Genomic DNA, 27585 nt, shown 5'->3' on the forward strand with positions numbered 1-27585 from the left:
GGCAGAGCCATTTCCAGATGAGAAGTTCATGTGTGAACTTTGGTACCTTAGTGCTCCCTGGCCAAATTTTGCTCTCAAAGATTCTCCCAAGTTGCCAAGAAACTCAGCAGCAGAATGATTGGGTTGCAAAACTTGAAGCACAACCACCAGCTCCTGTAAGGGCCCTGGCCTGGAGCCATTCCCACCAAAGTGGGGACAACTCTGGCACCTGCCCAGGCACAAGGTCTGCTGCACAAGGACAAATAAATGACTCCTCAGGGGCAGCAGGGCTCATGCCACAAATTCTCCTGTTTCAACATCATCACTCTCTTGGACAGGCAGTTGAGATCTCAGGTGGGTGTGAACTGGAAGTGAGGGGAAACAGGAAAAAAATGTTAATACAGCCAACTCTTAGCTTGATTCCCTGAAGGTTTACACCATGCTGCCTCCCCCTCATCCCTGGTGTAAGTTTTGTGCCAGCTGATCTCCTTCAGACTCATTAGAAGAATAATAATTAAAAAAAAGGGTAATTCAGGCTTACCACATGCTTCCTTTCAGATAGAGAAAGCTGTGGCTGGGAGGGCAGAAAGACTTCCTCAGGGCTCAGGAACTTGTGCTGCAGGAGGAGCTGGGCACCACAGGGCAAGAGCTGCGTGGGATGCAGGGGGAAAAAAAACCAGGGAGAAGGAAAGAACTGGGATTTCACAGCATGAGTTGTGGGGGTGTGTGCCTCACATTTTGAGGAAACCAGTTTAGCTGCTCACCAAGTGCCCAAAGAAGGGAAAATGAACTCTCAACGGGTGGTGGAAGAGAGGTTGCTGCACATCAGGAAGGTGGAAGGTGCTGACTGCTTTCCTTTGGAACAAAATAATAAAGAAAGAAAGAAGCAAACAGAATTTAAGTTCACAAAACTTTCCATTTTATTATTTGAAACTGGAAAAGGCTCCTTGGGTAACAATGATCAGGTGTAAAAGTTAACACACACATTTTGCTCAGCTTTCTGATACCAGGGATGAAGTAGGCCAAGTGTTGCAAAGTCCCCTCTGGCTTCTCCACACCCACCACCAAAACTGGACAGATAAAACCCCATCCCTCAAGACAGAGGAGCAGCCCAGGCAGGTGAGGTGTTTAAATTACAGTTAGCATGGTCCACGTGGAGGGTTGTGGCATGAAACCTTGGTACCAAATGGCATTTTGGAAAGCAAAGCTCACCCTCTGCATGAAGCAGGGATCTGGTGTTTCACCTTCATTTGTAGTAAGTAGCATTTATTTACACTCAAAGCCTGCAGGAGATGCCCAGATTAATCCATTAGTCTCATGATCAAGTGGGGAGTGCAAAATCCACAAGGGAAAGAGGGTACACCTGCTTAGGGGAAGTAATAATCAATGGGAAAAAAAAGTGCAGATTGCTTTAATTAAGCTAACGAGCAGAGTCAATCTGAGTGCTCTTTTCCTCACAAATCAAAGAAGACTGCAATCCAAACAAAACCCAGAATAGTACAGTTTAATTTAGCACACACACACACACACACACACACACAGAAGTCAGTTTGGTTACTTATCCTCCCCTCTGCTGCCTGACCATCCCCCTCAGACATCTCACTGCCCAGCTGGGATGGGATGTTCCTGTCTGCATGCAATCCTGGGCAGAAAACTCCTGGCCAAGTGAGCAACCAGCTACAAGACAGAGTTAACCCTATTACCATGTCCTAAACTACCAAAGTTGAGGTTACACAACCCATTTTCCACACAACACCCAACGCTCTCCTTAAGTTCCACTAGTTTTAAATTGATAAAAAGCAATACAAAGTCATCCTTCTTTAAAAGGAAACACTGAGCCAGCTGCAGTTTTGTTTGGGTTTTTTTTTTTTAACTGGTATCTTACACCTCTGAGCACATCAATTTGCTTTCTCCCCAGTACAAGTTTCCTAAATCATTGCCATCCACCTGACCTCTGCTGTCCCATTCCAGAGGAGCTGTGGCAGTCCCACACTGATCCCACTCCAGAGGGAAGCTGACAGACAAGTTACAAGTATTTCCATCCCTTTTACTCCTAAATAATAATAATTTTTAAAGCCTGACAAGTCCATGAGGACTGCAGTGAGTCTCCTACAACCACAACACTCAGTCACAGCACATTTATAGCTATGAAACCAGGCCCAAGGCAAACAAACAAACTGGCTGGATGAAGCTCTTTGATGCTTCTGTTTTCCAGCTGGCCAAACCCCTGTGGTTTTGACAACACAGAGAGTGTGAGCTAGGAGCAGAACCCAGTCTGAACACACAAACCAAACACTTCCTTGCTGCTCCTCAGTTAAAATGAAGCCCTGGGTCTTGCTGTGGCTACTGGAGCAATGCTGCTTGACACCCCAGTTGTAAAGGGTTTGGTTTTTCCATAAGGCTCCTGCCCAGTGAGTATTCCTACCCCTGACAAGTTGTTTTCCACTTTCCCCAGCACTTTCTCCCCATCTGGAATCAAGAAATGAAGCCCAGCATCCCCAAGATTTCCTACAGAGCAACTGAGGACACCTCAGAAATTTATCACCATCTGCAAGGCACTACCAGAGCTTAACCCTGTCAACAGCTCCCAGAAATAGCCCTACAAGGTGGACACGTAGGAAAGGAGCAGGGTACAGAAAAAAAAAGGTGACTGCAGGATCAGGGCTGTGCTCACAGCCACGGGCCAGGCTCAGATCCTGCCACTAAATCTGCCTTCCTTTTCCTCATTCCCCTCTTCCAAAGCTCTCAGAGCTGCAACTCCTCAGCCTGTTATTCTGCTAATTTCTGAATATTCTGAAAGCACTGATGTAGCCGTGCACAAAGGCAGAGGAGCATTTCTGCCAGGCTCTCCAAATTCATCCTCTCAGCAGCTTTCCTCACCCAAAGCCAAATCAGAGGCAATTTTCTTCTGAAATGCCAGAGAAGCCTGCCAGGCTTTGAGGAGCAGAAGGTGAGAAGATAAAGCAGAGGATGAGCATTAATATGAAATTTGTTGTTTTCATTGCCTGTGCTCCAGACAGAATGAAGCCACAGAGCATCAGCAGTTTTGCCTTTAATCAGGACTTGCTCATTCTGACATTTTGAGGCCAATCAGGTGCACCATAAATAAAAAGATCATGGAATCAGTCTTAGGCTGGAAGGGACCTTAAAGATCATCTAGTTCTGTAGTGCCATGGGCAGGGACACCTCCCCCAGCCCAGGGTGCTCCAAGCCCCATCCAACCTGGGCTGAGACGCTGCCAGGTATGGGGCAGCCACAGCTTCTCTGGGAAACCTGGGCCAGGGGCTCAGCACCCTCACAGGGAAGAATTCCTTCCTAAAATCTCATCTAAATCTTTCCTCTTTCAGCTTGAAACCATTCCCCCTCATCTTATCATTCCATGCCCTTTAAAAAGTCCCTTATAGCCCCTACAAAGCCCCTCTCCCCAGCCAGCCAAGCAAATCTCAGCTTCAGAAAGGAGATCCTGAAAAGGTTCAAAAGGGCCAAGCTCCAGGCAGAGGAACTGCTCAGCCTGGAGAAAAGCAGCTGCACAACAGCCCAGCAGGTCCTCCCCCAGGTGACAAAGCTGACCTGCACTGAGCACAACCCTCCTGCCATCTGCTGCCACAGCTTTGCCCTCCTCAGCAGCCTCCTGGTACCATGGGGATCTAAAGCTCCAGGCAACAACTACTACAAGCATTTTATGAGACAGCAGTGAACCTACCCCCAGCACCTTCACACAGCCAGCACAACACAGCAGGTTACAGGAATGCAGGGTCAGCATCAGTGCTCATCAGACAGAAACTCAGGTCTCAGGCCAAGTGGCTTCAGTATTTTCAATCTGCCTTAAAAAACAAAATCTAAGTCAGCAATGCAAATCTTCTCAGGATTTTTATTTTTTTTCAGGTGAATGGGGAAATGGAAAGAACCAGAATTATGGATCCATTTGCAGCTGAGGCAGAGATGGTTTTAAAGATAATGGATTACAACAGCTGCCCCTGGGGCACCTTGCTCATTGCTTTAGGCTGTTAGGGAGAATACAAAGTTGGCTGCACCAACCTAACTGCAGGCTCCAAGATAAAACTGGCCACCCAGATGCTCCTGATGCCTCTGGGTATCCCAGAAATCTGCATAATCAAGCTGGAAATCTCTGGCTGCAGGGTGAAGCCACACAGTGCAGCTGCAGCAAGAGGCTGAGATGCCAATTTTAGCTTCACCTCACCTCTTAAAGAGCTACCACCCTTCCCCTCTCCCAGCCCTCTGTGATGGGGTGAGATCCAAGCTCTTCCCTCTGCTGACACTGCCAGGAAGAGCTCTAACAGCCTGCTCAGAAACAACCTGCTTTTTAGAGTTTAATTCACCAGAACAGTAACAGCACTTCAGAGCCTCACCTCTAACACAGAGGCAGATTTTCCACTACTGACAAAGCAGTGGGAAACAGAGAGAAAAGTGCCCCAAATCACCTTCATACACCAAGAGGTTTGTAAAACTGTATCCAAAGAGAGAGGAATTAATCCTGTGAGTGACATGACCTCCTGCTCAAAGCCTCTGCTGGAGGCTCGGTTCTCACACAGCTTGAGGGAACCCTCCAGAGCCAGAAATGGCAAAAAGCTCTTGTGAGAGTGAGGATAAAAGCTGCTTACAGGCAGGGAAAGCAGGCAGCAACTCAAACTTCTTAATAGAAGGGGTCTGGACCCCTCCCCAGCACCACACACCCCCTGCACTCACACGTTTCCAAACCAAAACCCGCAGAAGATGCTGAGTTTGGTGAGAGACTAATCCAGCTGGGAGCAGGGAAAGGAGAAACCTGGAGTTGATCATCACTGCCAGAGAGAAACTGCAACAAAGGAGGTACTCTGCCTGCCACCAAAAGCTGCCTTACAAGTGGTTCTTTTTCCTCCACACAAGGATCCCTCTCATCTCTTCCTATACAGGATTAAAAACGGGCACCAAGGCAGAGGCTGAGAGGGTTTTCAGCACAACTCACACTGTGGATTAGCACTGCATTTTCCAGCAAGGGAAAATCTCTGGGGAATCTGCTCCCACACCTCCCAGTGGAGCTCAGATCTTCCTAGCAAAAAAAGAAATGAAGCCCAGGAGCTTTCTGTGGAAGCAGCAATCCTCTAGGATGAAAGGAGTGAGAGCAGGAAGGGAAAAGAAGGGTCCTGTGAGTGCAGAAGCAGCTCCCACCTGCCAGCACCAACCATAAAAGGTGGCAGAACGAGCCACAGCAATATTAGGAGAATCCCTCCCTGCTCCTTCAGACTGCACAGGGCAACCTGATCCAAGAATGAGACATAACTGGGGTCACATCAGTGCCAGGGACACACGGCACCTTCTGCTGCCCGTGACAGACAGGAGCCAGGAGGCTGCACGTGGCCCCATTTCACAGTGTCCTTAGTTTTTCTTACTTTGCATTTTCAGTTTAAAAAGAGCTGAGGTTGAACCCTTCAGGCACAAAACCAGTTCTGAACTCATCAACTTCTGCAGTTTACATTCATTTCCAGTTCCATACCCAGCTCCTATAAGAAAGAACAACAATCATCTCTGTGCTCAGGGTGACACCCAGACCTGGAGCCCCAGGGACAGCACATCCACCAAGCTTCAGAAGCCAGGGCAATGCTACACACACTGTCACTTCCAGTGGGAATTGTCCCCTTGCTGCATTTCTCAAGAGGAAACCACCCCCTCCAATGACTAAGCCAAAGGTGCAGGTATCACACATCAGCCTCTCTTGACAATGCTGCATCCCAAGAAAGGTTTCTGGAGAGGAGGACATGCTTTGTCACTGCTGATGCAATTTGTCAGGAAGCAGCCAGCCAGCCTGCAGCAGGGACTGCACATGTTCCAGGAGGGTAAATCAAGTCTCCCTGGAGGACATATGAGAGCAGCAAAGGCTTAAACAAGTCCCTTCCATGAAAAAGAGCTCTTTCCACAGGAGACTGCTAATGGTCAGAGCAGAGGGCTTGTGCCATCCAGTCAGTGAGGTGTTCTCCTCACTCAGCTCTGAGCTTGTGTTATTTTTGCTCCAATACATTTTTTCTTTTTTTTGCAGTAAGAAAGTCTGTTTCCCCCTCTGCAGGATCCCTTCAGCTACACAAAGCTGTTACAATCTGGGTAAACAAGGACTGCCAGGGAGCAGTGTGGGGTGGGCAGCGTGGAGAGGGCAGTCATGGATGTTTTAACTGGGATGTGTACATTTGGGGTAAAAAGGCTTTATTCAAAGTGCATGCTTTTAATCAGAGGTACCAAGAGCAAGGAATCCCCATCCCAGCTCTGGCTGGGGAGTGCAGCAGCCTTTGCAACCCCTAGCCCTGTCCCATCCCATATCACCCATCAAGTAGCCAGTGACTGAATGTTCTTCAGCATTTCATCAAAAGCCTCCCTGGAAGGTGCTTCAGCATTCTGGAAGGAGACTTTGATCCTGCTGTAGAGGCTGAAGGATTTGAGATCCAGCCAGATGAATCCAAAGCGATCCTCATCAAAGAGAACAAAAACACCTGGGGTTCTCTCAGGGCTGGTGAAACCATGGCCAGCAGTGAGCCCTGTCCCATAAAAACTGCAAGGAGAGAAGAACAGCAAATCAAAGATGTGAGAACAGCCACAATCAGGCAGTGTTTACTAACAGGAATAAAATCAAAAGGAGCACGGTCAGAGATCATGGTCAGAAACGCTGCCAGGTGCTACAGAAGAGGGAGTTTTCCACTCAGTTCTTATCACACAACACAAAACATCATTGATGCCATTTTAAGAGAAGAAACTCTCCAGTGGAGGTTCCTGCTTTTCCTTATTGTAATCAGCACCTGCACACCGAGGCTGAATTTTTCTGTACTTCAGCCCAGTAATCCATCTGAGCTTTACTTCTGCCACTCAAGGATCAACCCAGGCTCAGACAATCCTCACAGAAAAGGAAAGGAATGTTGAGAGGGTGACCAGAGGCAAACCCTGCAACAAAACCTAAGGGAAGAGAGAAAAAGAAAAATCTAAAAAAAGAAAAACCTAACTGGAGCAGGGGAGGAGCAAAGATCAGCCTAACCTCCAAGCAAGCAGCAGGTGGAGCAGGGTTTTATTCAAACACAACTCAGTTGTGACAGCAAGAGCCCTCTGGGATTACCCAGCTATTGGTAGGTTTTTCCATCAGCACAGATGTTTGGATGAAGGTCACCTGCCTAAGCCTCAGCTTTTGGGCTTTTTTTCCATGCTCCATTTTATATGCTGGTTCACTGACTCTAGGTCTCATTCAACAAGGCTCTCTGCACACATGCACCTACTGCTTAGGGTGCTCAGCACCTTCCAGAGCTGGCCCCAAGGCACCAGAGGCCAGGGAGTGGTGGGAGAGAGCACTGTGTTCCCACAGCTGAGGAACAGAAGCAACACACAGAGAAACGGGAAGTGTCTGGAACAAATCTCTAAACATGCATGCTGGGCAGCTCTGGGAAGCAAAACAAAAAGAAAAGAAGTGGGGGGTGGATATGGGAGAGGTGTTGGCTTCACAAGCAGCAGGGTAAAATCCCAAGATGGCAGATGACAGTGTGGTAATAAAGAGAGGGAGCAAACAAGAGTGTGGGAGATGGGACAGCAGTGGCAGAAAATCTGAGCCCAAGGGGCTGGGAGATCCACAGGCAGGTAAAAGCCAAGCAAATACAGAACATGCCTCAGAGCCTGCCCCCCATGCTTCTGTTTCAAAAAGTGACTGGCACGACCAGGCTATAAAACCCCCAGTCCCTGTTACCAGATTCGGCAGGTCCGGGGATAGTCCTCATTCCTGGATATGACTCCCATGGGCAGCACGAAGGGCTGGGAACCTGGTGCCTTGTCCTGGGTTGTCCCCTGTGCCCCAGCTGCAGTCTCTTCCCCCTGAGCACCTTCTCCTCCCAGGGGTGCTGCAGCAGGCTGGAAGGCAGCTTGCTGGGAGCAGTCCTCTTCCTCTTGTCTCTGTTCCTCCTCCTGCTCCTCCCGACGCACCTGCTCCTGGACCTCCAGGACAATGCGGGAGAGCTCGCTGAAATCCCGAAGGTTCTCCACATCAGGGAGCTGCAGAGGATGGGCCAGGTCAATCTCCACAGTCTGCTGTCCAGCTGGGATGTTTGGATCTCCCTAGAGACAGGAAGCAACAACACAGCTGCAGAGTTCAGACCTGTATCCTCCCCTTATCCACCGTCCGACTTCTTCTACACAGTTCAACCTTTTTTACAGTCACCAAAGTTTGCAACTTAAAAAAAAACCAACCAGCCCTCAGAGCTCATCCATTGCTCCTTGAGCTGCCTACATTCCCTCTGCCTTCTCCCTCCCAGAAGGAGAATGTTAAAAGCTACAAACCAGGTTGTATTTGCAAGGGTGAAAGAAAGACCCCTGTGCAGAGGAAGGGGCTTGCTAGCCTGGCTTCGCTGAAGAGCTGCCAGCATTTGGTAAGGCTCCTCAGATATTCCTGGGTGCTCTCCAGTGACCAAGGGAGAAGAAGAGAAGGATGAGCCAGGTGGCATCATGAGAAACTTCCCAGAGCAGGTTCTGGCTACTCTGCACGTGTTAAAATTCACTCAGTGCCATCAATCCAGATGAGTAACAGGGTTTGGTGTGGCCACAAATGAACACCACCCAGACAGAGATCTCTCCTATGAATCCATGGCATTGAGAATACTTTACCAAGCATCTGAGAGAAAGCAAAATGCACTCACAGTGATTTTAGTCCCCTTTGCTTTCTTTCCATGAAAACTCAACATGACAATCTCCAGCCCATGGCTCCCATATGTTCCTTTGAAGAGTCCTGGTTTGATAAGGTCGTCAGGGCTGCTGGGAGGGAGGTAGATGCGTCGGTACGTCAAGCAGTTGCTGTGCAAAAACCAAAAAGGTCAGAGAGTTAAGAGAAATCTCTGACATGAGGAATGTGTTCACAGCCTGCTCCTCCAGGCAGCTTTGGGCTGTTGTCAAGAAAGAGGCAGGATCTGTGCTTTCAGCAATACCAACAAGCTCAACTGAGTTTTGCTTTTGAGCCAGGCAAACGCTCCCTCTCCCTGCACTCCTGGCTTCTTGGCCTTGTTAAAACATCAGGAGGGTCCTGGATCAAGGGAACCTCTTCACTCCCTAGGATGTCTGGAGAACCTAAGAGTGCCACACACTGAAACATCTGCTATAGGGAGGTGGCTGCTGTTAGAAATCTGGAGTGATAGTTTAAAAAAGAAGAAACACCACCAAGTTCTTAGGGAGTGTGATTTCTGCCTAGTCCACTGCAATGACTCAAAACCACTTTCCTGTGCCATTGTTACTATAAAAAACTTGGAATCTCTTTGACTGCTGTCATTGCATCTCATCTGTCTGTGCAGCTGCAAAGGTAAAAGCCAAGCAAATACAGAACATGCCTCAGAGCCTCCTCCCCTGCTTCTGTTTCAAGAAGTGACTGGCACGACCAGGCAGAGACAGAGCATTCTTCTGGCTCTTGAAGCCCTCTGCAAGCACCCATGATGGGGACAAATGATCCCACGTGCTCTCCAGGTTGCAGCAGCCTAAACACCTAAAAAGAAGTGTGCCCTTACTCATATTGACTGGTGTAGATGAACTTCATCAAGATGAGCTCTTGCATGTGTTCATGGAAGATGTCTTCCAGAGTCCTACCCCACTCTTCCCTGAGCCACGTCCGGAACTCCTGCAGCACAAGGAGAAGAGAAAAGGAGGAAAATAAAGACACTTCATTTGCCACAGTGTTGTACCCCAACCTGACTTGGCCTCCTCAGCACAGTTCACCAGCAGAGCCACAGCAAGGGTCTACATTCTGCCAAAAAGAGGTTGATGGGTGGATTTGGGTACAAGCAGGTGCTGCTGGAGAGCTGGCTGGGAAATGGTGGTAACAGAAGTCACACAATCAACACCCTCTCCTCCATATCAATACAGGGAGGAGCAGAATACCTCTTCAAAATAAAATTAGCATCACCTGTTACTGCCAAGTAGCTAATCCACTACTTCTTTACATGCTGACTAACTCTGCTGAAACTCATTTGCCCATAAGCTGACTCCTGTGCCCTCTCCTGGCATGTTAAACATAAAAGGGGAAGCTTTGGAAAGGCACTGCAGATTGAGGTTAAATCCTGCTGATTTACTACTGATGCACCCAAGTCCAAAGGGTGCTTTGAAAACACCTCCTGAAGTACCTCTAAAACCAGCTCTGACAACTTAATACCCTGCTATGAGTTAGGGTGATAACAGCTTACACTAAGATAGCAGCCTACCAAGTGATATTCCAAACCTGCTTGCTTTATCTTCTAAAGCCAGATCTTCCAATTACCATAATGCCACACACACTTAACACAGTGCTTTGAATGTATTAAAGCATTTCTCATCCGCTACAGACCCAGAAAATGCTTAACTAAACCTTTCACCCAGCTGTTTCCCATTAGAAGACAGATATTTTAAAGCATTTGTTAGAAGCAACTGAACTATCAGATTTGTCACATTTAACTAGCTGGTAGCAAACAGCAGTACCTGGAACAGGTATTTGCTGAAAGTTTTCACAATGGTATTTAAACCTGCACTTTAAAAGCTGTAGTTTGAATCAGGAATTTACCTTAGTGAATATAGCAGACACAGACAGAGGATAAAAATACCAAATGAAGCTTTTAATCCCTCAACCAAGATGACAAGGAGTAGAACAGTACCCCACTGAGAAGCAGGTATTCAGATGCAGCTGGTACTCAGTATCAGGCCTGTGTCTGAAAGATCTTTATTATACAGACAGCAGCAGCACAGAGATCAGTGTCTGGTGAGTACACAGAGCACAATGCACGTTGCTTTATTTGCAGGCCTGCTACCAAAGAGGAATGGTGTCACAGTACAGGAAGAAAAACAGGTGCTGGGGCTCACAGAGCACCATGCCACAGCCAGCTGCCCAAACCAGATTTCTGCTGAAGGGGATGAATGTGAACAGCCTGCTCCAACACCTTGCCACACATTGAAGGAAGGCACAGGGTCTCTACCCAGACATTCTGCAGGTCTAAGATTGTACTGATCTCTTATACTGGATCCTTAAACATTAGCCAAGATGTTTTATCTTGGCTATGCAATGCTTTATCTTCAGAAAGGGAACAGAAAAGCAGCCTTAATGCAGACTCTTGGCAAAGCACTCTTACCTCCTGCCTTCCCCCCGACATCCGATGGTGATCTGTCTGGTTGCATTTTGTGGAGAACTCATCCTTCTTTACAATCTGTAGTGACCATGGACAAGAATTTAAGAGGTTACAGACCTCTCTAGAGATTGCCTAGGATGATGTAACTATGACTGCTTGGAGTAAATGCTTTACAAAGGTTACTAAACATGCTACAGCAGAGAAATCGTAAAGCAGTTCTGTGTGCATCAGGTACAGAATACAGAAATAAAAGCAGTAAAAGCCCAAGGCATCTGGATGAAAAACACTAGTTTAAGTTTCTTCTCTATTTGAGTTTCTTTCTTCAAAGAAAGAGCCTCTCAGGAAGCTTTTCAAAGGACCCAAAGCACTGAATGGATGCTACATCTCTCCTGAGATCTCATTTTAGAGCTGTGAAACAGAAGAGATGTGTGTGTGTGAGTGTGTGTATGTGTGTGTGTGCCTTCTTGGACACCTTCACCAGCTGCTTGAGGCCATTTCATGCATCCTTTCCCCCAGCCTGTACACACCCTGATGCTCCAACCCTCCCACCATGCTCCAGCTCAAGAGAAGACAGGGTAACAGCCTTGCTGGAATATTGCCAGTGAACAAATTCAGAGCAGGGAACTGCCCACACAACTTGTCAGACACATAATGAGTGTTAAAAGCTGGCATCCAGGCAGACAACAAGGTGATGAAAGCCACATCTCTTAACTAAAAAGTCTTGTATTGACAAATCAGGCACACACACACACCACACCTAAGACAGCTGGTGCTGGAAGTGGCTGAGGAGCTCACCTGGATGTGGCCATTATGAGGTCCCTTGTGCCCATACATACACTCCACCGTGGCACATTTCCTCTCCATGAGATGAATCCTGAAGAGTGGTTTGAATCTCATCGGATCATCAACGTGAGGGTCGTGAGGAGGTAAATACATCCACCCAATGATGAATAAACCATCCACCTGCAGCAGGAGGGGAGGCAAAGCAAAGGAGATCAGCCTCACAGCCTTCCCGTCGACTCTGCGGCAAACAACTCCGGAGGCAAACCAACTCTGGAACAGGAGCTGTGGAACAGCTTGCAATTCCAAACTGCTTTCCAGCAATTAAACCAGACCATATGCACTCAGAGGACACCCTCAGTGAAGAGGGAGAGGGATTCTTTACAAGGCTTCCTGCGCCACTGGAAAATGATCAGGCTTTTCTTACTGCCAAGGACTTTGTGAGGGATGCTTGGTGCGCGGGATCCGGGGAGAGAGACTGCTCTGAGGGGACCACACAGCCAGTCAGACTCTAATTGGTTTGAGAGCTCATGCTGGCAGATACTCAAACAGAGGGATTCTGCTCCGTGTGATTATCTGTGCCTTTTGGATGAGGAATTATTTGGCTTTATTACTCGCAGACTGCACAGGAAGCAACAATCTCCTCTGCTGAGAGGTACAAGTGCCAGTCCTCTTGCTAACAGAATCCTTCCCCTCAAACCCTGTGATTCCAGAGAAAGGATGTTTTCTAAACAGAGACAAAAGCAGAGCAGTGCCACAGAGGCATGCTTGTCTTTATAAGGTCAAAATACCATGTCAGTGCTGGTGCACTTGGATGCACTCCTATACCAGCTGGTGGAACAGAATCTTGCAAAACCCAAAGTGCTTGGGATTTGTCACGCTTCAACCTGTCAGCTACTGAACCTTGGTGCTAAGAGCAAGGGCTTCAGGCAAATTTCTGGTCCAGCTCTCACCAAGGCAGAGTCAGGCATGGCTCATTACCTGCTCACCCCAACAGCACAAGAGCTGCCAGACTGCAAAGGCCTCACACCCCTCGTGCACATTTGATGCACTAGTTTTGGACATGAAAAGCATGGAAAACCACAAGGAGAGATGTGTGAAGATAAGTGCAAAAAAATCCTTTGCAAAAACATTCAGCTGCAGGCCAAGATCACCCAGCAAGTGATGGGCCAGTGCTGAAACCTCAACTGTACTCAGTGCACAAGGAGTGGACTCCTGGTGCCAGCCACTGGAGTATCAGCACTCAACTCTAAACCAAGCCTTTGCCCTGCAATGGTGCTCATGTTTTCTGCATGTTCTGTGGCTGTTGGGAGTACAGCTGAAACACAAAAGGACCGTCTGGAGAAAAGTGGTGATGATGAAAACATCCAAGAAGCAAACTCTGGGTCACAGTTGCTTGAGGGCTGACAGTTCAAGACTCCTCAATAACACAGAGATAGCAAGCAGGTCTAGAAAGTGGTATACAAAAATGAATATATATTTTTTTTCTTTCTTTCTTGACACCACAGCCCCTGGAATAATGAGGTACTCACTCACCACCACGTTCAGCAGTCCCCCATAGGGCCCAATGTCTGGCTGCCATAATCCCAGGATGTGTCGGTACCGGTGCAGCACTAGGGAACAGTGAGAGACTGAAGTCAGCACATCAAGCTAAGAAATTGGGGGTTTGGGGAAAGAAAGAAGAAGGAAGATTGCTACCAGACTGCACATAACACTGAATAATACCACCCACAGCTGCCTTTACTAAAGAAGAGAAAACTGGTTACACCCAACCACAGCCAGGCAGTTCTGAACTGAGGCCTCCCACAAGCTCACACGGATTTATGTTGCTCACTCCAGCTCCTGGCCCAGTGCAGGGGCAGGAATTAAGTTTCCAGACTTTACACAACCAGATACCTCACCAGGAATTCCCAGAAAACTTTTGCAACATGGTCCCATTCAGCCAAATTACTCAGAGCTAAAACCAAATAAAGTATCTGCCATCTCCAGTTACCAAAACTGTAACAGATGCCTCAGACTGCAAAGCAACAGAAAACAAGGAGGAGCAGAAAGGAACAGGGAAATTGAAATATTTTGAAAGAAATTCCCTGCCCTGTATTAAAAAAAAACTTGTACCCAGAATTAAGCATCCTTAAAAGCAGCCATTGAGAGAGCACAGGCAAAGCACACAGCCCATGCCAGCTCAGGAGATCTGGTGGTGTTACCAGATCAGTAACAGCCTTAAAAATTCTATTTAAGCAGCTGCATCTCAGCAGGGCCCAGAAGCTGCAACAAAGTGCCCCTTCAATTCCACCACAACCAAAGATCAAGTAGGAAAGCCTTCAGCAAGCAGGAGAAAATGCCTGTTAGTGAACTTAATGCCTGTTAGAATCCTAGACCTCCTCTCTTGAGGAAAGCCTGGAGGTGCTACTTGCCTCCAGTCCTTACACAGCCAGCCATGATTTTTGTCCATATGATTTCCTGACATGACCAATAACCTTCAGGTGAAAACATCACACACCATCTGGCATTTTGGGCAGGAACAAGAGGATGCAAATGATTTCTGTGAAGATGGCAAGAAGGTATTTCTACGAGGATGGCAAGAAGGTACTTCACTTGCCTTACAGTGGTGTGCAGGGCCAACTCAGGAGGCCTCAATAACCTGTTTGAACCCCAGGTCTGCCTGGAATGAGTGTTTTTGCTTTGCATCAATTTACAAGAACTGTGTTTCAGTGCAGCTGCTACAACAGCTTTTTTTCATTAACTACATCAGATGGCAAGTACTCCAGGAGTGGTTTTATTATACCGAAGCAGAGGACTTCCACAGAAGTTCAAGACAGGAGGGAGGGTTGTCCAGAGCTGCTGCCAACTGGCCTGGAGGAGCCTTTTTCCTGTGCAGTAAACAATTTAAGATTGATGGCCTGGTTGCACCCAATGAACTGAGTGCAGCACAAACAGCACTAATGCAAGCAAGCCAACCACATTCCCAGTCTTCTTGTCTCAGGGCAGTAATTACATATTAATAAATGGTATGTGCATAAGCCACCCCACCCACCACATTCTGCCTCCTACCCTTGTCTGGCATGGAGCTGACAAAAGCCAGCTTGTTTCTTTTTATTTTTAGGAGAGAAAACTTGATGCCAAGCTACTCAAGGGCTACGAGGATGTCCCTCCTCCTCACCCAGCTCTTGTCTGGAGTACTTTCAGAGTTGTGGAACTTTTCAATAGGACAGGAGGTGTCTGCTTGACAAGGGAAACCCTCCCAATCCAAGACACACGCCTGTTGAGGGCAGTTTGTGTGCTCACTTTGAGTAAACAGCCAGCTCCAGCTGCAGCTGGGTTTGCCAGGAGCCACAGCAGTTCAGGAAATGTGGCTGAGTCACAGCCTCAGCCTGGCTTCACCATCTGCCCCAACCACCTGGAAAGCTGAGAAGGAGGGCAGCCAAAAAAATCCCATTCACCTTCAGAAGAATCCTACCCACTGGGTAGCAGCTTCTGTACTTAGCTTGCATCACTGCTGTGGGCAGCTCTGCTTTTTGCATCGTTTTAAAACCTTGTTTGGCAGCTCATCCAGAGGACCTGATGGAAAAACGAGCTGCAATGCCAACAGTGCTCCACCCAGCCTCACCCTCCCTGTACCCCAACACCCAGGGCCCCAAGGGACACATCCTCTCCTTCACTTGCTCAGGGAGCTGTGGACTCCTCCTCCTTCTCCTCTTGTTCTTTCAGGAAAGGAAGTTACTGGGGAAAATGCTGGTTACTTGGCCAAAAGCCCAAACAAGTTTCAAAAGCAAAAACACAGCTCAATTTTCAGGCTCGGGGGTGTCTCTGGGCTCCAGTCAGCCAGCAGCTCTATTTATTGCAGGAAAAAAAAAAAACCTGATGAATTCCAGCTCTAGCTCTCCCTGGAGGGAGCCAGGATGGATCTGACAGTTGTTTCCCTCCCTGCTCCTCAAAAGAAAACAGCACGTGGGGCTTTCTACACACACCACTTATTTTTCTCACTCCTGGAGAAGCCTATCCAAATTTCTGAGCCCTCACCCTGCCAAATGGAGCATCCCCTGGATGCTTCAGTCCAACCCCCACCCAGCCTCAGCATTACCCACATTGCCACAAGCAGCCATGTGCACTCTTTCAGGTTGGAAAGGCTTCTTGAATCCAGCTGGGGATGGGCTAGGAAAAGCTCCCCCAGGCTGCCTGGGAAACATCTAATCCTGTGCACTTTGTCAGGGTCAGACACAGGACAGGGAGGTGGCACTGAGCAAAGGCACAGCAAGCAAGCATCACTGCCACATCACAGACACCATAACCAGGCAAGTTCCAAGCCCAGCACAGGATATTAAACCAGGAGGAGAGCAGATGCTCACAGATGTTCTGACTAAACTTTATTTCACTACCTGTGTCCAGCTTGGAGGGCAGAGGCAGAGAAATGCAAATCCCCAAGATGAGAGTTTTCAGTGAAATCTGCAGCCTTTTAAAGCAGAGGTAGCTCACTTTGAGTGGAAAAGACCTGATCTACTCCAACCCTCTTGGGCTTTCAGGATGGTATCAGGAGGTATCTAGGAGCAAAAGGAGCTGGAACAATGTAAGTCAGCTACTGCCCTCCAGCTGGTGCTAAGTGACCTGCTGGGGCATTGAGCTAAGTGTCAGCCAGCAGCTTAAAACCCTGGGGAAATCTGGGCTGCCTGAATAGCAATTAGGCAGCACTCACATGGTAAATCCTGGCAACACGGGCTGAGTACACAGGAGGGGAAAAAATGCATCTGAAACCACAAGGACTGCTCCCCAAGTAATACAGCACAGCCCCAGAGAAAAGGGGCACCAGGCATCAGAAGACTGGGGCAGCAACTAAAGAATTAAAAACTGAGGGGTCAGCACAAAATGCCACTGGAGAGTCACCACAAATGGCACATTGGGAGCAAACACCCAGGGAAGCAAACTACAAAGGCATTGCTTGTCCCCTGGGGCAGCTTGGATGTGTCTCTCCTTCCCATCCAGCTCCAGAACAACTGGTGTTGACCTAAAACTTTCCAGTGATCCTTGCTGTAGCACTGCTGCTGTTCACCTGCCACGACTCACATTAAAGACACCATCTTCTCTGGCCCACACTTAGCTGCTTTCTTCAGCCCAGGTAAGCCTGCAGGATCCACTTCACTCATTAGCCTAAGTGAAAATCTACATTTCCAAGCACCAGTGAGTCAGAAACTTGAGTCTGCAAAGCTCTGTAGACCCACAGGAGCATTAGAGAAGGCTCAACACCCCTCTGAGTACCACGCAGGACTGACTTCCTTAATTGATGTAAACTAATCAGTATCCTACAGAACACTGAGCACTAACTTCCAATTTACTTCCCTCAACACAACATCAGGAGGGAAAGAACAGTTTACCCAGAGCAGCTATTTGCCTGAGGAAGGCAAATCCCAGACTCTGAAACGTCAGCAGGATGTTTCCTAGACAGGAAGATGGTGGCTAGAAGGATTTACCATACAGGGAAATAATTTGTATGGGAATCCTCACCATTTTTCCCTGGGAAGGGCTGTGGATCTGAACACAGCTCACCTCTGGATCAAGACAAAGCTTTTCTGCCAGCCCAGAGCTTATTTAAAATTCCATTTGGAAGCCCTCACCAGGGTATCTCAGTAATTCCTTCTAAGAAAGGAGCAATCCATAAAGAGCAGAGCAAGGGCTCCCCTAGTGTGAACAGAGACCTTCCTTTTTGCACCTGAGGTGTAATTTCCTCACTCAAGCACTTCAAACAGAGACCAGCAAACCTCACTGCCTGCCCTACTCACACTGGTGCCCTACTCCAGCCTCACAATTCCTCCACTGACACGCAGAAGAACCAAACCAACACCCTCCTGACTGCCCCCAGGGTCCACCCAAAAAGAATTCGCTTCAAGCAATGCCACACTCCATGCAGCAGCAGCTTGTGTGTGCTTGGTGCAGGAAGCATCAGGCAGGAGGGGTACGTACGGCAGGTGTAAACATCTCTGTACTCCATGTGCTCGTAGTCGGGAAGGATTTTCATAAAACGCCCCGACTTCACCCGTGGGTTTATACCTGAACAGACACAGCAGGGTCAGTACCAGCAAACTCTGCTCCACCACAACCACAACACTCTGCTCCACCACAGCCAGCACCTGACAGTACCAGGGATCTGGACTGACCACACCAGGAACTCAAACTCTCTCCTGATTTTACTTCAGCGTTTTGTTGCCGTCGGCCCCGGTTCCAGGTGGGCTCTGTTCTGACTCACACAGAACTTGGCTTCCATTCCAGATTCCCACAGAACAGTGTTTACACATGGCACTGAGGGAATTCCAAGGGGAATCGAGGTCCTGCTGCCTTAGGAAGACCACTTAGGTCAAGTGACTACAAGGACAGCAGCCCAGGCTTTGGGTTAACTATGGTTTCTAGCACTTAAGTTCTGTTCCCCATTTCCCACACTGCTTCCCACATTCAGTGGACAGAAAAGTGTAGTAACCCCAAATTAGGATCAGAATCAGAGAATAATTTGGGTTGGAAGGAATCTCTAAAGGCCAACTAGTGCAAACCCCTCTGCAATAAGCAGGAAACATCCTCAACTACATCAGGTTGCTCAGAGCCTCCTCAAGCCTCACCTTGAACATCTCCAGGGATGAGGGCTAAACCACCTCTCAGGGCAACCTGTGCCATTTTTCCACCACCCTCATGGTAAATAACTTTTTCCTAACATCCAGTCTAAATTAACTCTTCTGGAATTCAGGAAGTTCATGAGGCAGTAGAGAAAATGGGGTCACATCCCCAGGAAACTGTTTCACTGAGTAGGCTGCACAACATCAAGTGCAACTCCTTGTCAAGGAACCAAACACTACTTTGGTGCAAAGGAAGGCTGGATACATACATGTAAGACTGATCTGCCAAAGCCTACAAATCACATTAGACTCTAGAAATCCCCCAACCTCAAAGCAGTCAGAAGCTGGGAGAGTTCTTTGGGAAGCATTGCCCTCTTCTCAGTCTTCCTGGGTGACTGCTCACAGCCACAGCTGGGAGATCCAATAGAGGGCTACAGACAGAGCACTGTGTTCTGAGCATTTTTATGTGTAACTCGTGTACAAAAAGCACTAAATATCACTTTAATGTATCTGAACCATGGGACTTTTGAAGAGAAAAAGACTACAGGTCATGAAGAGATGTCATAGCAGAGTTAATGGGAAGTGAGGGAAGCCTCAAGTGCTGACAAGACTTCTCTGTGGACATCTAAGTGCTGGTCCAGCATAAATCATCTCTCCCTGCCAGGAAAATTAGGTAGTTTCAGTCCTAATGCACAAAAGAGACAAAGAAGGACACTAGGTGATGAAGTAATTTGCCTATAGATGCTCAGGAAGTCTATTACAGATGGGATTAAAACCTTTCTACCTGTTTTGGTTTTTTTTTTTCCAGAAGTAAGATCAATTCTTGAGGTCATCATTGCTTCAAGGTTCAGAAATACAGTACCTATAGAAGCAGAGGAAGATTTGGGGTCTGCAAGGCTTACAGAGACCTCTTGGGACTTTAATTTGGGACAACTGCAGCATTTGTTTCATAAAGCAGGACTTTCTGTGAAAAGACAGAAGCCAAAGTTCACGTGCTGCAGGTTATATCTTCCTCTTTATCCTAACACAGGTAAACTCTGTGGTGGGGAGCAGAGATGAGACAGTCTGGCAGTGCTGGTTTGGGAGCTCCTGGAGGCTTTGCAAAGCTCTCTGAGCAACCAGCTCAGCTTCAGACTGCAAAGGGCAAGAATTGGTGACAGGGGAGACAGCCTCACTGTGGATCCAGGCTGCCATTCAGTCCTTGGCTTCCATACTAAGACAGAAGATGTGCATCTACCTTGCAGAAGGCACACTGGGTCTGAAGAGTTGGGGTCCCAGTCCCACAGAGGTTTCTAAAAGGCACCAAAACCTTAGGTGTGTCCGCCCTGCCAGGCTCTCCTCCTTCAGGAGTGGCCCTGAACACTCATCCCTTTACCCACAGCACTGTCAGCATCTAAGTGTCCTTTCACTGAGCCTGAGACTCAGCTACATCAGGGCTATGAAAAAACAGAAGTTAATTCCTTAGCCAGACCTGAAAATGACAAAAGAGGATGAAAAACCCTCCATAAACTTTGTTATAAAGGCTAAATCACATGCTGTTTTCCCACCAAAGGACTGGGGGGCACAGACATCCCAACTCTGGGCATCTGCTTAGTATGAAATAAAACTCCAAACATGTTAACTTCCCAGGTGAAGGCCCTGCCAGAAGCAAGTAAGTCAAAAGTAAATTCCACTGTCAAAATTTAGCAAATAATCAACATGTATAGGGTTTCAAAATGGGCACTAATCAAGGACAAACAGATCTGTATCAGCTTTATCACTCACGTTTGGCATAGACATCTCGACAGGACACTCCTGTGATCTCCAGTTTCCTCAAGTTTTCACAGACACCGTATTCTGCAACGACAACATTGAAAAATGAACAGAATGTCAGCTCTGGCACAAAGGTGTTTGCAACCCAGGATCTTGACATCAACTGTTTGAGCAAAAATAAGATCCTATCAGGACTGTCCTTGCAAGCCTCCACACTAGCCAGAGAATCTTACTGCTGTTTTGAAGAGCAAACAGAAAATTAGATGTCATTTCCTTGCAGTTTGGGCATCCAACCCATTTTAACAAGCAATGCCTGCAACAAACACACCAGAAGGGACACACAAACACACAGCAAAGTTCCAGATGCTTACACCTAGAGTAGAAAGGACGTGGAAAATGTACTCATTCCAGCTGGGATTGTATGCCCGTTCCGATCGCATCGTGAGTCTGTGTAGTAATTATCTACTCCCACTGAGGCATCCAACAGGGAAAACTGCTTATTAGGATCTTAAAGAAAAGGTCACAGACTTTAAAAAGAATGAAATGGAGACATAAAACAGCCATCAGCATGTACAAATATGGTTACACTTGAAAGCAGATCAGATTGGGATGGGTCTGTTGTACGCTCAAACGCCTTTGATTGCTTACAGAGCACCCTGAAAACAAAGCAGCCCAGAGCTCTTAAAGGCAGCTTTGAAGCAGAAAATCAGAATCTGTCATTTCATTTTCAGCAAGTCGAGGCTGAACTTCTAAGAAACTTTAAAAAAAAAACCTAAAAAATAAAAGCAAGTACTTCAGTGCGAGAAATCCTTAGAAGACCAGAAGGAGGAAATGAGAGGAGGGAGATGCCAAAAAATCATGAGAAAAAAAAATCCTCTGCTGCAGTGACCCTGACAGATCACAGCACAGCAAAGTAACCTCTGACATCAAAGAGGTCTTACACCACAGATCAAACACCAGCTTCCCTTAGCAGTACCAAACATCTGCCAGATATTTGACATAAAAGTGTCTTCATTAAATATGAGGCTAATCCTGTGGCTGCCAAACACCACTACCTAGTGCTGGTAACCTGCTGCAAACCAAGAATTCATCTTTGATAAGGGAGAAAAGAAGTTTCCCTGAATGAATCTGACCACCTCCTGTCTATAAATACACTTGTGGTCCACAACCATGATGATAAAGCACACACCAAGCTTACTGTCAGCCTGCCTGTGGGGAATACACATTCTGCTGAACCTGGCTTGGGGTGAGCAGCAAGTTTAATAAGGCTAGGAGTGGGCAGAAAGCCCAACAAACACCCTGCCCTTCATGAAAAGATGCAAAGGTCAGTGGCACAGTTCCTGCTGTGCTCTGCAGCAAAAGCCAGGGGAGGTTCTAAGTGTTATCAAACACAAGGTGGGATGAGGAAGCACAATTAGGCAGGGAGTAGACATGCAAGCTTGCAGGAGAGAACATCCAGGCCAGCACAAACAAGATATTTGGTGCTGGGAGGCAGCCAGCTGACCTGAGACAGCCACTGGTGAAACCAGAGCTCTGCTCCAGGCTGGAAATTCAGAGCCACCCTGCAGGTCACCCTGTGCCCATCCTTCCTGCCAGATTTAGCACAGCTTTCAGCTGGCCTGCACACAGAGAGGAGTAGGCATGTGTTTGGTCTTCACATCAAAGGGATGGAGGGAACACTATGTTTCCACAGCTGATCAGGAAGGACAGAGATCTTTGGAAGATGAGAGGAAAGGTGTGGTTGTAAGCCTGGTGTTTGGAAACAGCCAGCTCTTCCCATGTGAACACTCACCTGGCCACAGAATCAGTAAGATGCACACTGTGTGCAGCAGGCATTGCAGCTAGATTAAACTCAGTGTCACTGAAGAGACTTGTACTGCATCAGAAAGGGAGGAGACATGCAGAGGATCCTGCCCAAATGCCATTTCTCCTGGTTGCTCTCTAACAGCAGGGCCAGCACAGTGATGTTCTCTCTTCCTCCAGAAGGTGCTGCTGATTTTTCATGAAGCCTTTTCCCTAGCAGATGTGTAAATCACTTTGAGTGCAGTGCCACAACAGAGCCACTACCAGCAGGCAGCTCAAAAACAAAAGGATGGGGTAGGAAGTGATTTCACATTAAAACTCTATCCCAGTTTCATGCAAGTGCACTTTATAACCTGCAGGGAAATTCTGTAAAAGCCAAACCACTACTAAAGGTGAACTTCCTAAGTTTTGCAGTTCAAATCTTTCCTGGCAAGATTCAGCTCTCCCAAGTTAACAGCAAGCTCCTTTAAAAAGAAAAGACAAAAATTTAGTATTTCAATATTGCTACATGCTATTTGACATTAAACATCCAAGGCTTAAAATAAGGATTATCAAGAAAACAAATTGATCTTGTTTAATGTCCTTTAACACTCATCTCGTTTTATGGTAACTTGTCCTTACCCTGTTTTGGTCAGCAAGCAGCTAAAAGAAGTCTAAATTTCAAAGTGATGGCTTAACTCTGGGTAAGTGCATCACTTAAGCTCTTCTGAGCCACTAACACCAAGAGGGCTTCTTAACAGAAAAAAAAAAAATTAAAAAAAGAAGAAAATCAGTCTTTTTGGGTCATGGTGCCTACAAAAACTCCAAACATTGCAAGCAAGAAACGTGGCCACTATTTTTAGCCCAGAATACAAGAGGAACATAAAATTAACAGCAATTAGAGCTCCACGATAGTTACAGAAAAATAAAGGTGATGAAGTTTTCTTTACAGAGACTAGAAAGCCTTTTCCAAAAAGGTTTGAAGGGCTCAAGCTTCCTGGGAAATTCCACTTTGGTGCAACTTTATCTATTTTAAGAAAACGTTTCTCAATGCAACAGCTCCTTGAGTGAAGTATTTGAAGGAGTTACTACTCACAGAAATTCACACATGACATTTATCCTGTTAGAAAATGGCTACTTACTCCTGCTTCAAGAGCAAGGATGGAAACTGGGTCCTTACTTGAGCAGCTGGAAAGCCCCTTTATTAGGTTTATAAGGAGTGCTCAGATGATTTACCAAACACACAGTGACACAGTGCTGTTTCCATGGTCACATGCACTGGAATTTAAAGGGCTTGGAAAGGCAGTTATCAACTAATACTTCTCCAAGTTAATTAATTCCCTGGCCTGCTCTCACCATATGCTCTCCTAAGCTTCCCATTCCTTTTTTTTTCTTTCTAGATGAACCCATGTCACATCCACCCCCTGTGAAGCCTACACAAGTTTGAAAAAGCAAAAACAAGTAAACAAGGTTCTCTAAATCCAGGTAGGGAAGAAGCCCTGAAATGTTGCCAAAGGCTCAATCACTGCTCCTTTTTCCTCAGCACTGCAGCTGCAAGCTCTGTGTGAGGATCTCTGCAACTCAGAGGAAATCTGGTAGAGCCTGACACCCTTACCATTGCTTGGTTTCAGCTATGCCCTGACTAACCAAGCCCTCTGATTTTTCCTGGGTCAATAAATGAATGTTCACAAGGCTGTACACAGAAGAGAAAGCACAGAAACTCCCTGGATTATTTCAGAGACCACAAAACCAGGAGACACTCAGGCAAACATCTCTGAAATACCAGGTGGACAAAGCTTGGAACGGGCTTCTTATTTCCAAAGGCTGAGCAGGCAGATTAAAATACACCAAATACTTTCCCAAACACTTCTCCCAGGGGAAGGCTTGTAGTTACCACTGAGGTACTTTGCAGCCACACAGAAAGAGCTGAGCAAAAGGAGATTTTGATCAGCAACAAATGAAAGCACCTGCAGAAAACCTAAAGCAAGAGATGGGTGGCTTCAGATCTACAAGTTACAAACAGATCTCAGGAAGATGCTCCCAAAGCTGCCATCAGTGGTGACAAACGACAAATGATTGCCAAGGTGTAGTCTAAAAGCCAAAGAATATGGTCAGAGATGAAGAAAAGCCCATGATGGTTCAAACAAATACACCACATGGGCCTTCAACCTCCCATAAAAGGCAGGTGAGAGGCTTGGGCTTTATTAAAACTACCTTTGCATTTAGTAGGGTGCAGCACTGCAAGCAATCATTGCTGTTGTGGGAGCAGGTGTGCATCAAACTCCTGTATGGATTCTTCAAGCCTGCAAAGAGCTAAAGCCCCTCACTGAGCATATAAACTGAATTTCCCACTCTCCTCCACCACAGGCACCTCTTTCTCTACAAGATGCTGAAGGGTAGCAGCTTTAATAGCTTGGCTGACAGTTTTCAGCAGGTCCAAAAGCTGCTGGAGCTTCTTTTGACAAACAAACCCCCTTTACATACAAGTTCTGGAGGTGGTTATTCTGAATTACTGGTCTGTTTCCAGGTGTCCTGCTGCACTTGTGCTGTTTTAAGATGGAAGTGGTTCCCATTTAAAATGGACTCTCAGGTGTTCATCAAGGTAGGTCAGGCCAGCAGCCAGGAGGAAGCTTTCATCCTGCTCCCACTGCAAAGATCAGCAACCCCCTATTTATAGAAAAGAGGAAAGTGACTGCAATCCTCTTCCTGCCAGAGAAGCAGTTCAGAGACATCATTTACCCCAAACAGTGGCAATGATAAAAGGACAACAGAACACTTCTAACAGCCACACCAGGGACACAACTGCTTCTGGTTAATCCCAGCACCCTCCCAGTTCACAATCACCACCAGAAGCCACTTCACTTTCAAGATAAGCCCTCTGGACACTTGCACTGATCACATATTCTCAAGTCTATCCTAAAGCTGAGTTGGCCCACACCAGTGGAAGAGCAAAACTCAGCACTCAATGGATTGTCCTTCTGGTGTCTCTCCTGCTGTGGATTTTGGGGAACACAAATAGTTTTTGCATATGCACCTGGCACAAAGATGAAGCCTGCCAATTAATTACCTGAGCTCTGGAACATCATCAGTTGGCTGCAGAGTGAAGAAACTGTCAATACAAGGAGAGGCTCCCATGCTGTGTTCCTAGGGCTCCACAAAACACACTGCTATGCCATGCTTCAGCTCAGGCAGATCCAAACACACACTTAACTTTCCTCAGTTGGGAAGTGGCTTGTTTTTTGATAAAGATTAGCAAAAATTAATTACATTTGATGTTTGGCTGGCATGCAGTCACCAATGCATGGCTATAGAGAAATACACTACAGGATATCCTACATTTTGTGTGTGCCTTTATATACTAATAGCTGCTGTCCATCTGTGTCCCCCAGTAGCTGTACTCCTCATGCTCACACCTGAAGATGCTCTGTATGCAGAGAAATTAGCCTTGTAATTAGTTAAGGGCCTGGAGATAAGAATCCAGTCTTGATACATTCCTTGATACAAACCCCACTGCTTCTTTACATTTCAGCTAAGCTTCTGAACCCTTTTTTACCCACTGGCAAGCAAATCCAAGGAGCAGTCATGAACTGAATAAATAAATTCCTTTCCCCACGAGGCCTAATTTAGTGCTTCTTTAACAACCCAATCTAGCCTATGTTTCAAACATATCCATTTCTAAAGAAACCCTTTGCCAGGATTATAATCTCCCAACATAATTAACCAGTGAAGTTTTGCAGCTCATTCATGAAATAAATGTCCACAAAGACCAAAGACTCTGTGTCTTGGGGAATGTAAGGAAAGAATCAACACTCTTTTATTAGCCTGCCTACCTCTGATCACCTCCCACTGAAAGAAGAATGCTTTGGTTTATATTTTCTAGGTGCAGCCTTTGTACTGTCCAAAGGTTCTTGGTTAGTGCTGATAGGGCATGAATTCATTCCTGCAAGGTTTAATGCATGTGCACAGATCCCACTGCCCACGGCAGGCAGGCAGGCACCAAGACACAAACCTAAATTCTTCCTCCTGATGCCCTCAGTGATATCACAAACACAAAACAACCAACAGCAACAAAATGTACATGACTTCATGTGCTGGCAGCAGATGCATCCTGGCAGGATCACGCTAGGAAGAGAGATGATGAGCACAGTAAGACAGCCCTTGGAGGGTGGGTCAGCTTCTGGATTAGCAAACAGGGGACACAAAGCCACATAAACGTGAGGAAAAGAATAAGGAGGAAAGAGGAAGAATCGCAGCCTAACAGATCAGGGACAGAGCAACACAGAAGTGAGGCACTACGGCAATAAAAAAAAAAATGCCCTGGAGTCTTTGCATTAATGCAGCACAGCATCCTTCCAAGAGACACACACAAACCTCCAAACCTCCTCCTGGACTTCCCAAGGGGGGACAGGAACTGATTATTTCAGCCAGGCCTCCATCACCCACTCACCAGAGCCCAGCAGACTCCTGCTTTCAACCCACTGTGCCTCCACGGCTTCCAGAGCTACAGCTCCACAAACCCCCAGGGACTCCTCTCTTCCCCGGTCTTGCGGGGAACGAGCATTCTCCGGACTCGGTGCCTGAAATAACTCAGCCTCGGGATTCACCCAAGGGCACTCTACCCGGAGGCACCATCTGCCAGGGGCTGGCCTTGCTCCCGGCCCTCTCCCCCGGCTGCCACCGCTCCCTGCCCTTTGCCAGACCTGCTCACACATCCCCCTTTCCGCAGCGAGTGCCCCCAAGACGGGACCGGGAGCTCCGAGGCTCCGGGAGATGCTTTCTTCTTCATCCCCCACACCCGCACCCCTTTCCCGCACCCCCCGGGGGTGTCCCCGGCCCCCCACTTCGGGGCGGGCGGTACCTTCGCGGCAGCGCCGGCGCCAGATGGTGTCGGTGCGGAGGATGCGGCGGAAGGTGGTGCAGACACGGGCCAGGTTAGGCAGATCGGTACCGGGCAGCGAACCGAATATCTGCACCAGAAGCTCGGGTGGCAGCTCTAGGAGAGACAACGGAGCCCTCCCCGCCGGGCCGGCCTCGGCGAGGTGCAAGGAAGGCCGCCCACCCTCGATACGCTCCGCCGCTTCTTCTTCATCCTCCGTCGCACCGCCGCCGCCCGCCTCCTCGGGATCGGTGTCGGTATCAGGCTCGCTGTCCCCGCCTCGACGATGCTCCCGGGCCGACCCTCGCCGCCGGCAGCCGCGGGCCGGGCCCACCCCGCAGAGCCGGGCACACACCGCCATGGCCGCGGCCTTCCCCGCCACCGCCGCCACCGACCCCTGAGGGGAGGGAGCTGCGCACCGCCCCGCGCCGCCGCCGGGACCGCCCCCCCGCGCGGTGCAGCCAATCAGCGCCGCTCCCGCTGCATAGCCACGCCCCCGCGGGCACCGGGCGGGCCGCGGGCCCGTTAACCGCCCGCACCGCCGGTAGTAACCGGGAGAGAGGGGTGTGCGCCCCCTAGCGAGGTGGCGGACCTCAGCGCTTGGCGGGCGTTCTGACGCTGGTACCGGCCCGCGGTACCGCCGCGGTTTCTGCCGCTTGCTGCGATTCGGTTGAAATAAAAATCATTAAAATAATTAAAAATTAAATAACTGTTATATTTTCTTTCCGGG

General features: G+C 47.8%; 1 protein-coding gene across 2 annotated transcripts; it reads right to left on the bottom strand.

The window, feature by feature from the left end:
• Nucleotides 1-875: 875 nt before the first annotated feature.
• On the bottom strand, nt 876-27291 carry FBXO31 (F-box protein 31). 2 transcript variants are annotated; one of them, XM_030458074.1, is made up of 10 exons: nt 26838-27248; nt 20210-20281; nt 17805-17891; nt 13389-13465; nt 11868-12035; nt 11076-11150; nt 9489-9598; nt 8634-8787; nt 7691-8055; nt 876-6517 (listed from the first exon to the last, which is right to left on the bottom strand). In XM_030458074.1, exons 1-10 carry the CDS (start codon nt 27214-27216, stop codon nt 6295-6297), a joined length of 1710 nt encoding a protein of 569 aa, XP_030313934.1. In that variant the 5' UTR covers nt 27217-27248; the 3' UTR covers nt 876-6294. The 2 variants fall into 2 exon arrangements, with proteins under 2 accessions (XP_030313934.1, XP_030313936.1); XM_030458076.1 differs by lacking the exon at nt 17805-17891 and having other exon boundaries at nt 26838-27291.
• Between the last annotated feature and the right edge of the window lie 294 nt (nt 27292-27585).

This window comes from Calypte anna, chromosome 11, assembly GCF_003957555.1.
Source record: "Calypte anna isolate BGI_N300 chromosome 11, bCalAnn1_v1.p, whole genome shotgun sequence".
NCBI classification, from domain to species: Eukaryota; Metazoa; Chordata; class Aves; order Apodiformes; family Trochilidae; genus Calypte; species Calypte anna.